The 13,581-nt window shown below is 38.2% G+C and overlaps 1 protein-coding gene across 29 annotated transcripts in view; it reads left to right on the top strand.

The window, feature by feature from the left end:
• Positions 1-13,581, top strand: part of MCTP1 (multiple C2 and transmembrane domain containing 1) — a 499,995-nt gene that overhangs the window by 419,361 nt on the left and 67,053 nt on the right. For all 29 annotated transcript variants that reach the window (XM_023617967.2, XM_023617972.2, XM_023617969.2 and 26 more), the window contains one exon: positions 6,993-7,046. In XM_023617967.2, coding sequence (XP_023473735.1) covers positions 6,993-7,046 — 54 coding nt within the window. The remainder of the gene's footprint in view (positions 1-6,992; positions 7,047-13,581) is intronic.

The raw sequence follows: 13,581 nt of genomic DNA on the forward strand, positions 1-13,581 counted from the left end.
ACACCAGGATTAGAATTTTCCCTGCAAGCAAAAATACAATACATTGTGGAGCCTTTAGATGGAGACATAGTTCAAATAAACACTAGAATTCTGTTTGCAGTGCTTTGTGTAAGTATAAGAATGAACATTTAAGAAAACCGAGAAGGAAATATGAAAAGAAATTCATTTAAGATGCTTATACTGATTACAGAATTTATATTATACTTAGCCTTTCTTAATGGAAGATTTTTTCTACATATTAAGCTGACACTTAAAACAAATAGAAGGTTACGTACTCTTGGCCAGTAAAGTAAATTTACTATCCTTGCACCTTACAGCAAAGCATATTATACGGCAAATAAGAATGCTGTTGTTGATAATGCAGAATACAGGCCGTATGTAATCAGTGGCATGCATCAAAAGTCATCTGATAGCCACATTAAAGCCACATTTCCTATCAAGAATCAGACTAAATTACAACATGGCACTTCCCAGAATGAGCCAAGGAAATGCATTCTGCAAGAAGAAATAATTGTATTTGAGTGTCTCTGTAAAAATCAGGAAGTCTTTTAGCAGTAAGTAATAATGCTTTTCTTTTTAGTCTGCCTTCTTTTGTATTGCAATATATTCAGCCTCGATGGCAAGCCTATCACACTAATTATTATTACATCTAGTGGTTCAGTTATCTTGATGACTACTATAGCTGAAATATTCCAAGGTCACATCCTTAATAGTGTGAATCAAACTAAGCAGCCATCATACATGCATTTGCTTTTGAGACATACTAGATGAAACAGTATATCCGAGGCCTGTTTATGAGTCTTACTATTCTTTGAGATGTGAAGTAAATTATATGTACAGTTTAATTGCGCCATTTGTTTTGCAAAAGTTCCTTCTCAAAAATCTTGTGAGAAGCAGGTGTCTTACTGTGAAAATGACAGCACAAGCGCACCTATAATGATCTTATTGACCGCAGAAGTCTCCAGCCCAACCTTCAATACTTTCAAGTGATCCCAAATCATCTGAGTGGTTATATGCATCTTCTCAATCCGTAGACTTTCAATAATTTCACATGATACTTACACATGTCATAAATCCATTGGCACACGATTGCACACTCTGCTTGGTTTATGCACACACAAAATGGTATAAACGAACTCCAGATCACGTTGAAGAATACTGCTCTCCCCAGATTCCTCCGTATCTCTAGGGTGGAAATAGGCATTTAGTTTGTAATGTATCCAAATATAAGCATCTGTACACATTTGGAAGTTCTATGAATATGAAATTAAATATGAAACTTCTTTCTTTTGTGACAATTTTCTTTCTTTAATTTTTTAACATCACAGTTGCACATCTGGACAGCAGTGATTTCTTCTTTAATTTAAATGTGTTGCTTTTTTATAGACTATGTTTGAGTAAAGCAATTTGAATTGTGCAACTATTCATTCTCAACATAGCAAAACATCCATTTAATTCAAAGATTATTTCCAAGGGAAAAAGTAAACATACAAAAGAAACTGGTTTATGTCAGCTTTAGCTTTTGAGCGTTTTTAGCTTTATAGTACTCAATACTTATCTTACAAGGGTAGCATAACCAAGATTCTTTTGGTTCCTTTTTGTTTAAAGGAATATAAGTAAGTGGAAGACTTTATCCCTGGGAAAATCATAATACAAAGTGTTTTAAGAATTATTCATAGAACTTTTAACCCTCTTTTGTCACTTTAGTTCTAAAACATGAACTCTGCTGTTAAAAAGCAAAAATTAGTATATGCTGTCTTGTGATGAATTTAATAAGGAGGTTTACTTGACTCCACTTTTCCTCATCCATTCACTGTCTTGATCTTCCTTTCCACATCCTTCTGGTCCCCTCCGTTAGCCATGTTTGTCTGGAGGAATAATTCTAAATATGCTGTCATATTTTTATTCAGATTACCAACATCATTTTTAACATTTTCAGCCAAATAAAATTTTATTTCCTTGAAAATCATAAAGCATTTAGTTGTGTTGAATTATAATTAAAAGTCATATTAAAAGAGCTCCTCTACAACTGTATAAAATATTTAGATTCTACAGATGCCATTCTCCATTTTGAAAGCGGATTTTTAAAATGTACAGCCATATATTATATTTTATATGTTAATGAGAAATGTTCAGCAAATATGGACTATGAAAGAAGAAATATTATGCTTTTTAAAATAATGTTATCTGCTTATTCTTTGGCTGTAATGTAGCTGGCAAGCTGTATTTGGGGCTGTCTGCGTGTGTTTTTTAAAATGTCATCTTTATTAGTATTACTTTCAAGGAATAGTACCAAGAATCAGTTTCTTTCAAGACCTTCCTCCAGTGTGTGGCATATAAGTCTGTGACGAGCGACATTACAGAAGGTCATGTCACTTTTAACTGCTTGCATTACATCTTTCTGATTTCCCTAGTGCCCTTCCTTTGTTTGATTAATACTACTTGCTTTCAAGCAAGGTATCAGAAAGCGTAATTTGGAAAGAGAATTCCAGAGCCAATCTGAGATATTCCCCCTCAAGAAAAAGACAAAAAAACCCAACTTTGTAAAAACGTGTCTTTTTTAACACATGCATTTTCTCATCACTCTTTATTTTTTTCTTCAAGGAAATCCTATGGATGTGTTATTAAATTATTGCTGACAAATGCTTGGGCAACCGGACTTTGTATACTTGAAAACAAAACTGTGTAGTTCTTATTTGATTTTATTTAAGGTGGAAAGAGCTGGAATTTGAGACTAGGACTCCTTTATTTTATTTGTTTTCCTTTATTAAGTGTTAAACTCCAGCACTCTTTTTCCAAATAATAGGTGTTATTTGAGTTCTCTAGGAAAGGTTGCAATTTTGTGCAGTCATTAAATGCACTTCCGTGATATCTACAGTTTGTTTTTAAAAGCTCAGTTTGCAGTTTCTATATTCTGCATTTGGCTGGGGCTCGTGTCTTAACGCACGACCCAGCTTCTGAGACACTTGCCTTCAGAGCCATCCATTTCATTGGACCATTAAAGTCTGAAAATTAGTTGTGAAAGCATTATCATTTTAATTGGGAATCTTTACCCACACCTCTACCTGTGCCCCTCTATGTGTTTCTTAGTGTCAATGAAACGTGAATCAGAATTGAGTATATCATTAGGAATACTATTTTGTCCTGGAAAAAAATATGTATAATTTAATTTCAAAAAATTATTCAAAATATTATTAAATTGATGTTATTTTTATTTTTATTCGTAGCTAACATTTTTGAGCACTTACTTGAATACAGGAACTATGCTGAGCACTTTAAATACATTATCTCATTGGATCCTTAGTCAACACTTTGGGATACGTGCTGTTATTATCTGCATTTGCCAAGGCGCCATAAGCTTCACCTGAGCAAAATGTAATAGTGGGATGCATTCTGAAGCAGTTTAAAGGCATCAATAGGAACCCAACTATATATAAATCCTCACTTGTAGATGTTTATGATGTAACATTAAAAAGGCACTGGAGGAGGAGAAAAGCCCTCACTAGAGCGCTAAACACAACACAAAGGCCTCTTGCTAACACAACACTTTTCTGCCAAGTGTAAAAGCAAATGGTTGTATTGGGTGGTTCTGGCTGCACATTTGTGGAGAAATTGTGTGTAGCCAATTACCCACTTGTGCAGAGTATGAACAGTCTGGGTTTTGCAAACGAAGAGCCTGATTCTGTAGACCTCTTTGAGTCATTCTTGATCAGATCCACAGCTGATTCGTAAAATGTGTGAATTAAGCTATTAGTTTGTTTTACGTTTCAATAATATTTTGAATTTTTGAAAATTAACTTGAAGATAATGAAGATCTCCAAATCTTAAAGATTAAAGATTCATGGTTTCTCTTGCCAGGCAAATATTTGAGAGCATTTTGAGTATTTTCTTAGTCTGCGTCATTGATTAGGTATAAGTCTTTCCAGGTGCGCTAGTTCAGTTCTGTGAGATAATTGATAGGCACTTTACTAAAAAGTATGTTCAAAGATATAAAGAATAGATGGTGCATTCATCTATTCACTCTATCAACAAATATTTATTGAACACCCATTATGTACCCTGCAAGCTGCTAAGGACAATCTGAAATCATTCTGCCTTCCTAGCACCTGTAGTATGATGGTGAGTACTGAAGAGGGGAGGCTATAGTATATTCTTAATAATAACTAGCTAAAATATTGTTTGAGTTTATGCACAGGAGTAAAAGTATAGTATTCGTTTCATTTTCTATGTTTGATATATGACTGCATGGGTAATTTTAGCAAAAAATTACTTAATCTAATGTCTATCAAGTCATCATGTTGTACACCTCAAATATATACAATTTTTATTCCAAAAAAATAAAATAGATAATAATGACCAGCCCTAAAAAATCACTTAATCTAGATCTAAAATTTATTTACTTATTTTTTGAGGAAGATTAGCCCTGAGCTAACATCTGCCACCAATCCTCCTCTTTTTGCTGGGTAAGATTGGCCCTGACCTAATATCTGTGCCCATCTTCCTCTGTTTTATACATGTGATGCCTGCCATGGCATGGCTTGATAAGCAGTGGGTAGGTCTGCACCCGGGATCTTAACCCGCGAACCCTGGGCCACCAAAGCGGAGCACGCGAACTTACTCCCTACACCACTAGGCTGGCCCCTAGATCTAAAATTTGAAACCGTTTTATTAGAGATACAAAATTATAATAATTTAAAAAACGCTTGTGAGGGTTAGGTGAATTATTTTTTTTTTTTACTTTTTTTTTCTTTTTTGGAACTGGACAAGAGTTGAGAGCTGGCTCTCTGCTATCCCACAGCCTGGGTTTGAGTTCTAGGTCAGCTACTTGGTATGTTAGGTGAATTCTTTTGATGTAATACGATGTACTGAAATATCGTGGCTGCTTTTCCTGTTTAAACTTCCATCACAAATAGCCCATTTTGGATTAGCCTGGCCTCTACCACCTCAATTATACATTGTCGCTCTTGTCTGTATATTTATGATGTGAATACTTCAAAATTTCAGGAAATTAAAAGTCAACATGAAAGGTTATCTGATAGTTGTAATTTCAATTCTACTGGATTATCAGCCCTTGAGGGCTGACATGAATATGGATGAAGTATCTGTGTGCTATTCGTCTTTGTATTCCCACAGTACCTAGGACTGTGTGCCTTGAACAAGGCGGGGTTATAAATGCTTATGGAGTGGCTGAATATAGTTAGAGAGAATGCCAAGAGTCCTTTCTTGCTGAGGCTGAATTGCTTTATATGTCCCCAAAATAAGTATAAACACTCACCAAATATTGGAAACAGGACATTGTGCTACAATGGTTCTTTTGAAATTCTGGATGTCCAAATGAAAGACCCCACAATGCTACCATTTAATAGAAGATTAGAAGTATGACATTAAATTAGGAACAATCTCACAGGTTGCCATATGCTTTTGGTTATATATCGGTTCATGAGAACTGTAGGTTTGTGTTTGGCCTATTCTTTGAAATCAGTTAATGTTTTAGAATATTTGAGAAAAATTTTTAGAATAATTGAGAGTCCTGACATGTTATGTCAGTTTATGTATCTCTTTGCATAATACAGTCTTAGTTGTGGAAGTTTTCATTCATAGCAATTCCTGTCTGTATCATAAAGCCACATGAAGGGCTAGCTATCTTTATCTTCTAAAGTTATGAGTTTTAGGGGCTGGCCCCGTGGCCGAGTGGTTAAGTTCGCGTGCTCCGCTGCCGGCGGCCCAGTGTTTCGTTGGTTCGAGTCCTGGGCGCGGACATGGGACTGCTCATCAAACCACGCTGAGGCAGCGTCCAAGCATGCCACAACTAAAGGGACCCACAACGAAGAATATACAACTATGTACTGGGAGGCTTTGGGGAGAAAAAAGGAAAAAAAATAAAATCTTTAAAGTTATGAGCTTTAGGAGAAAGATTTAAAAACATTTAATAGCCATGATTCTATTGAATTTATTTAGAGATAGAGATTCAGACTGGATAAAAAATAAAACCACCACAAGAATTTAGAAGTCATATCAGATGACATAAATACAATCACAAGTTGACACTCACCTGAATAACAACCCCCTGCAAGGTTTTTAAAATTTTTGGTTTCCATAGTGTGTGTGTGCGCGTGCATGTGTGTGTAGGTGTGTAAAACCATAATAAACCCCTGAAACAGGTGAAGTCTCATTTGTAATGTTTACAGTTATATATTGATCGAGGCAAGGGGAAATTAGTTAGCAAGTCCAAAATGATGATTCCATTCTGCTGAAGTAGGTAAACTAGGAGCCATTAAATAAATACATGCATGCATGTCCACCTACATGGGTTATATGCATATTGTCCACATTCGATTATAGAGTACATTTCTAATTTTCTTTTAGTAGTAGTGTTCATTCTTATAATGTAATCCTTGTATAAAATCACAGAGAATTAAAATTAGATTTTCAGGTAATCCACAAAATCAGCAAGTAATACAGAGATAGTCAAAAGTTGACATTTATACGTAACTATTAAAATTTAAGCCATGAAGGATATTGTTAGTTTTATGCCACTGACCACCAGCATGAATCAATGAACAGACATAGTTTTTTATCTTAGAATTTGGTGAAAAGTAAATCAGAAATAGCAGAGCTGTTTCCTGCTTAGTTATCTATCTCCAAATTTAAAATGCCTAGTTAATATAGACAGTGGAATAGGTAGAAAAGAAATTTCCTGATTTAAAGCACCCCTCAAGTTAATGTTAGTTTGACCTTATGCATATTTCAGATTCTTGAAGTTGTCACAGAACATTTCACACAGATAGGGTGCCCCTCACTGGGATTCCGTTCCCAGGTTTTAATCAATGAAAGGCATAGCATTTTCCTAATCCCTATCTTGAGATCAAATATTTCCTCCCAGCGCATCTGTTTCAAATGTTAATAAAGTTTTCATTTCCAAAAGGTTCAAAATGACAGAACAAAATTCTCTCCTTTAAGAGCACGAAAACGACTTCTGTTTCTGTCTGCAGGTAGTGGAGGACATGCTAGAGGACGAGGAAGAAGAAGATGACAAAGATGACAAGGTAATTATCTTTCCCAGCACTTGGGTACCTGGGGATGGGGAAATGTAGACATAACACTGTTTTCACAGACAGTTAAAAAAGGAGTTGAAGTGTTTGAGTCCAGAAAATTGGACAGTGCTGTTTATCATCCTAACAATGCCACTGCATGTTGCAAAGAGGGAGAGGAGGCTATAAATCCTCTTCGCTTTTGTCCAGAGCTGGGTCAAATATTTTTCTGCCGGGAACAAAAAAAATAATTCAGCTTGTCTGGAACTTGATAGCTCTCGTGAAGATAACGGCAGTGACAACTGTTTTTGAAGGGCAAAAATTTGTCCTATCTTGAGAATTACAAATCAGGCTACGCTTTGGGGGAAGAGAGAAGTGAAAAAATAGCAGCCTGCGTGAGTTGAACGTGGATATTGTCATCTGTAATTTTCGAAGAATGGCTCAGCAAAAGAACACGTGTGCGGAGGGCTCCGGAGGGCATTTAAATAATCCCGGTGCTCACTGCCCTAGCCTAGACTTGGAATGGCCCCCTGGCTCCTTGGTCAGGAAAGCCCGTTCAGAGAGGCTCATATTTCGATTGCTGGTTGGCTTGCGGATGGTTATCACAGTAAATAACAGCTAGTTTCTGGGACTCTTGGATTGGTTGTCCCCTGGGGAGAGGGGACAACTGGAGGGAGGAATTAGAATGACCTTGCACCACTGCAGCAGTGGCTGGGGTCAGAAGAACAGCTTTCTACAGCAAGGAGGATAGTGAAGCTGGTTTATCATCATCTTTGGGCATTTCTGATAGAAAATCTAAAAAGTCCTAGGGTAAGATTGGGGGGGGGGGTGGGGAAGGGGAGAATATCATTCGTTATTTCCACATTATTTGGCATAAAAACCAGATTTTGACCTTCACCAGGATCTGTCTGACTTCTGTTATAGCAAAGCAGTGAAATTTTTTAAAGAAAAAACAGTGTATCTTAATTTATGCCCTTGACCTTTGATTCCAGTGGAGATGTACAGTTACATCCCAGTGTAAGAATTTGTGTGCTGGAAGCAAGCATTAGAAATGTCAAAAAAAAAAAAAAATCACAGTGATTAGTTAACCTCCCAAATGATTTTTTCTTCCTAACTAACATTCAATGCTAGAAGAAAAGTAGAAACAGACATACATACACTCTTTCTCCCTTCTAAGGCTATTGCAAACATTTTAAAATTAATGGAGATTTTATGTGGAATTTTTCTTCTGTACATCATTCAGTCATTAGCGACATCATCAAACATAAACCAACAAAATCTCCTTCCTGCAGAAACACATATGTGTTTGTTTTTTATGTTAAATAACATAAGCATACACTTCTGGCAATAAATGATATGATTTATTATTAAGGTCAGTTGTAGAGCTGTAGAGAGCTTGTATTTTAACTCAACATGCCAGTTCTGAATCATCATTTCTCTGCTGATAAACACTGAGCTGCCATCCATTTATGGCCATTTTCCCTTGCTTGTTGCCGCTTTATTATTAAAGCCACCATAAAGATCCATTCCGGCAGCAGGCGTTCCCCCAGAAATGTTAATAAATGGAAACCCTTAGAGAAGTCTAGTACTTCAGTGTCCCTGCTTGAAGTCAACGGCATTTTTGCTAGCCACTTTGTTGATATCCTATACCACTAATCTCCCCTTTATGGTCATTTTTTTTAATATAGAGGATGTTAGGAATGGGAAACCAATAGCACTTGGTTCACCAGCTCACCAAAACATGGATGTCGAGTAGAACATGCCAGGGTGGAAACACCACCAAATCTCTGGGGTGGCACGTATTATAATGTAGTCTTTGGTTGTCTGAAATTGACACCTTGGTTCTAACACATTTTCAGACCTAGTTACCAAAGTTGATTGAACGTGAGTGCTTAAATTACTGTGTGAATTCAACTATATTCTTCTGTGCAGGACGCCAACAAACTGTGTTTTCCATGTGAAAGGATCGTGAGCTGATTTTCATAAATCCAGCACTTTATTTGAGTGACATATAAGGAGGTTTATTCTTTTTTTATTCATAATGCAATTGATAGCATAAAAATCATATCTGAACAAAAAGAAAATCTCAAATGTAATAATTTACAATGGACTTTTAGGGGCTTGCATAATAGAGGGAAGAATCTTAGAGTGGACGTCTTGAAATATGAAGTTTTTACAATAAGAAACGGAAATATGAACGGATCCTTCAGGTTTCCATTTACCAGCTTCCGTCTCTTGACTGGTTCTTGTAGTGGTATATATTGTAGGTCTTGGCTATCAGTGTGTCTGAGTAGGAGAAGGGTAATTTCCTACTTTAAAAAATTCATTGGTTCCTCTATTTAAAGTTTGTGTATAGAGTCATGCGTAATGGAATTTCATGAGAAAACAAATGTGTTTTTTGCCATACGAGCAGGTACTGACCTCTAGCTCTCATTATTTCTCTGTTTTCTCATATGGTATAATAGTGGGGTCAGGTCAGTGGGTCCTCTTATAGGATAAAAGTAAAAAAGATTAATAAATGTGCCAAAGCCTCACTTTAATTGAACCTGAAGCATATGTTGCAAGTATGTAAAATATGTCCCAGATGTTCCACCAGGGCTAGTGTCTTGGCTTTCCATGATTACCACAAGGCAGCTATTAGTCCTGTAACCTTTGGCCATGGGGGTAAATGGGGTATTACGTGGCACAGAATGAGAGCACCTGTTTTCCATTCAGCAAAGACCCCTGGCAGGCTTTGCCTAAGCCTATCCATATGTTTTCACTTAGCAGATTGTTGGGCGATTATGAAAAGTGTCTTTCTTTAGAGCCAGCATTGATATTAGTCACTCACAATGAAAGGGCAAGTCATTGGCTACTTGACAAGGTCCGTGTGGGCATAAACTGAAGTCGTTTATTTCATTTGAGCTTGGAGTGTTTTCTCTCACCATAATTATATAGATGACAAAGACACAGGTATATGAAGTTGAAACAAAGATTATAATTACTTAACATAATAGTTTTGTAATAGCTTTTCTTTAGTGCTAACTTTAGCACCTGAGAGGACTTTTGTTACAGTTGGTAAAAGCTAAGTCATGATTTACCTGGATCCCCAGATCTTGAAGTTTTTGCAGATCGTGGCCTTTTGGGCATTTGTGTGTGTGTGTGTGTGTGTGTGTGTGTGAGAGAGTCCTTCCTTTTTATTAAAATAGGTAATCATTATTCAGGTAAGGGTTTGTGATCCTCAGACTTACCCTTCTTTCTAGAATCCATTGTCCACATTTGCTTAAATCTAAAATTAGGTGGCTTTTCTCTTAATCCAGTTCCATGGTTTTCACAAACACCAAGAATATTGGTTTTAAATGTTGAGTCTTAGTTATGACTCATTGATTTGTTAATATTTTCGCTTACCTGCATTATGTAGTAGCACTATGTTAAGCTACACTTGAGATAAAATTTTTCCTGGATTAAATGTTAGAAAGACATCCGATTGCGTTCTCAGTTCCCTGTGTTGTAGAGCATTCTCTTGGCCATCAACCACAAAGTCACAATTTTATCTATTTGACCTGACACAAAATCCTGCCTTTGTGGTTAGTAGACTACCTTAGCAAATAATAAGGCATAGCTAGACTACCTAGGTAGAGCTATCAACAAGCCATATAATAGTGTTTTCACCACGTTGTATACAATAATACAGTGGTCAATCTGCATAATCTGGACATCTAATTAATGAAGATCGGCTTTCATTTTGTAGCTTAGAAAGTTTAGGCATGCTTCCCGTGGTGTGTCCTACCCTTGTAATAGGATCCAGCTGCAATATCAGGAAGCAGAAGATAGAATGCAGGTTTTCCTCAGGAAAAGCATGGATTTAAACGCATGGCATTCTAGTAATGTTTATTGATAAAAGCTATTAAAATGTTCAGGCATTTATGCTTACATTGCTTCTCCTTTCTCTTCAACCATTATGTCAAGGTTACTGTGTTTCAAGATAACTAGATGCAATGAATGAAACATATCTGAGTTACTTCAAAATATACAGATTTTTGGCTTTTATTCTGGAAATCTACATTTTCTGGTTTGAATCTCCAGCCCTAAACATGTATATAATATACCCAAGATGCGTACATCTCTGTGTCTTAAATCAACTGTGGTGGAAGAAAGATAACTCTGATATGCGATATAAGAGACAATTTTAATCTGACAAAATGGTATTTTCCAGTTATATTCAATGAAATAACTGCATGGTGGGGAAACAGATCAAAGCTTCAGAAAAAGGCAGGGAAAGAGGAGACAAGGAAAAAAATCCTAACTCATCTTTAACAGGAATACTTTTGTATTAATTAGTTTCTATTGCTGCATAACAAATTACCACAAACTTAGAGGCTTAAGACAATTACACATTATTAGCTCTCAGTTCAGTAGGTCAAAAGTCTAGGCATGGCTCAACTGGGTTCTCTCACACTCAAGGCTGAGTTGCCATCTTGGAGGCTCTGCAGAAGAATCCCTTCCAAGCTCATTCAGTTTGTTGCTAGAATTCAGTTCCTTGTAGTTGGAGGACTGAAGCTCTTGTTTTCTTGTTGGCTTTCTGCACCTACTAGCCGCTTTCCGTGACCCCCTCCATCTTTATATCCATGAGTGGAGAATCTCCCTCGTGTCAGATCTCTCCTGTATTTCAAATCTCTTTGTCAGGAAGAGCCCAGTGCCTTTTAAGGGCTCACTTGATTAGGTGAGGCTCACTAAAGGCTCCCTTTCTTAAAGTCAACTGTGCTGTGTAACATAACTTAATCATGGAAATGACTATCCCATCATATTCCTACATCTCCCACAGCCACAAAGGGAGGGAACTATACAGGCCATACACAGCAGGAAGTGGGAATATGGCAGCCATCTTAGAATTCTTCCCATTACAAGCATCTAGTGTTCCAGAACAAAAATGGAATTGTCTTTGTGTTCTTTGTATGTATCTTTTGCTAGGCTGTGACACAACTATCCTACAATAAACAAATTAGGAAAGCCTGCCTTCCCAGACATATCCTTTCAAAGATTATACAAAACATCTCATACCAGACATATATTTTAGTCATAGTACGATAGGTTCTACTTGCTTGTTATCTAATTCTGTTCTAGGGTTAGGGGTGGTTGGCATGAAGAGGTCATGATGGGCTCTTTCCCCTTGTTGTTTCTTTCTGGAGAGAAGAGCAAATAAGAATAAAAAAAGCAGGAGGGTCCATTCCTCTTTGGGGGGACCTGTTGGTGCTTGGGCCCACTGAGCTGATATCCCACTGACCTTGAGTCAGTAGAAACACTTTCTACTTCACCTAAATCACAGAAACATTAAAACTGGAGGATAGCCAAGATAGGCATCAGAAGCTCACCTCACCGTGTGTGGCCTTCCAACTGCTAGAAGCTGCTAGGCCTGCTATCTGCACATGTGCAGCCCACTTCCCAGTTCTGACCTCCAGAGGTGCAGCCCCTGTACAGCCCTTGGGTCAGTGCCGCTCTGCTATACTTGGCTGGGCCCCTGGGGTGAGGCTCAGCAGCACTGTGGCTCTGACTGGAGCGTCAGGGGAGGAGTCCATGAGGATTAGGGTTTGCTTGAGAGCAGCATGAGCTGGACTCCTTATGCAGAAGTCTGGGATCAGGGCCTCTGGCACCGGGAGCACCAGGTTTTTCTCATCCTGGGACTCACTCGCACACTGGTGGAACTCCCAAGATCCCATGATATCTCCTTCCTCTTACGCTCAGTACATCCCAGCCCATCCTCTCCTGGTTCAACCTCCTCATTTTAAAATGGAGAAACTGTGGTTCAGCTAAACAAGTGAGTTGCCAAAGGTGATATAGGCAATAAGTGGCAGCAACAGAGCTAACGCTCAGGTTTTCCAAGTTTAGCAGCTTTACCCTTCCTTAAGGTGAGGTTTTCCAGGGAAACAAAGTCAACGTACAGATGCAAATTGCATCAGGCATGATCTTTAAGTGTTTTGGTAGCACCGTCAGGGAACACACTGTCCATCCCAAGTAGGGGCTGTTTACTTCTGGGTTGCCACTTTTCCTCACTGTTCTCATGCACTTTCAGGCTTCTCCCACTATCCCAGCTAAGGGGGTGTGTGGTAGGCAGGATAATGGACCCTCACAGATGTCCCTGCCCTAATCCCTGGAACCCGTGAATATGTTATACTATATGGCAAAGAGGCATTGAGGTAGCAGGTAGGGTGAAAGTTGCTAATCAGCTGACCTTACAATAAGGAGATTATCCTGGATTATCTGAAGTGTCCTTAGAAGTGGAAGAGGCCATCAGAGTGTGCGGAAGCTGGCGGCCAACCAACGCTCAGGACCTTCCTGGCAAGAAGGAAGAGCTGCTGAAACATCTGGACAGCCTGAGTGTGGAGCTCTCCCATCTGCGCCTCGCCAAAGTGGCAGGCAGCATGGGGTCCAAACTCTCCAAAATCTGAGCTGTCCACAAGTCCTTGTTCTCACCATCATTAACTAGACTCAAAAAGAAAACCTCAGGAAGTTCTGCAGGCCCAGGATCTGTGGCCCGAGAAAGCACGTGCCCTGCACCGCAGTCTGAACAAAC

Source organism: Equus caballus, chromosome 14 (genome assembly GCF_041296265.1).
Source record: "Equus caballus isolate H_3958 breed thoroughbred chromosome 14, TB-T2T, whole genome shotgun sequence".
Taxonomy (NCBI): Eukaryota; Metazoa; Chordata; class Mammalia; order Perissodactyla; family Equidae; genus Equus; species Equus caballus.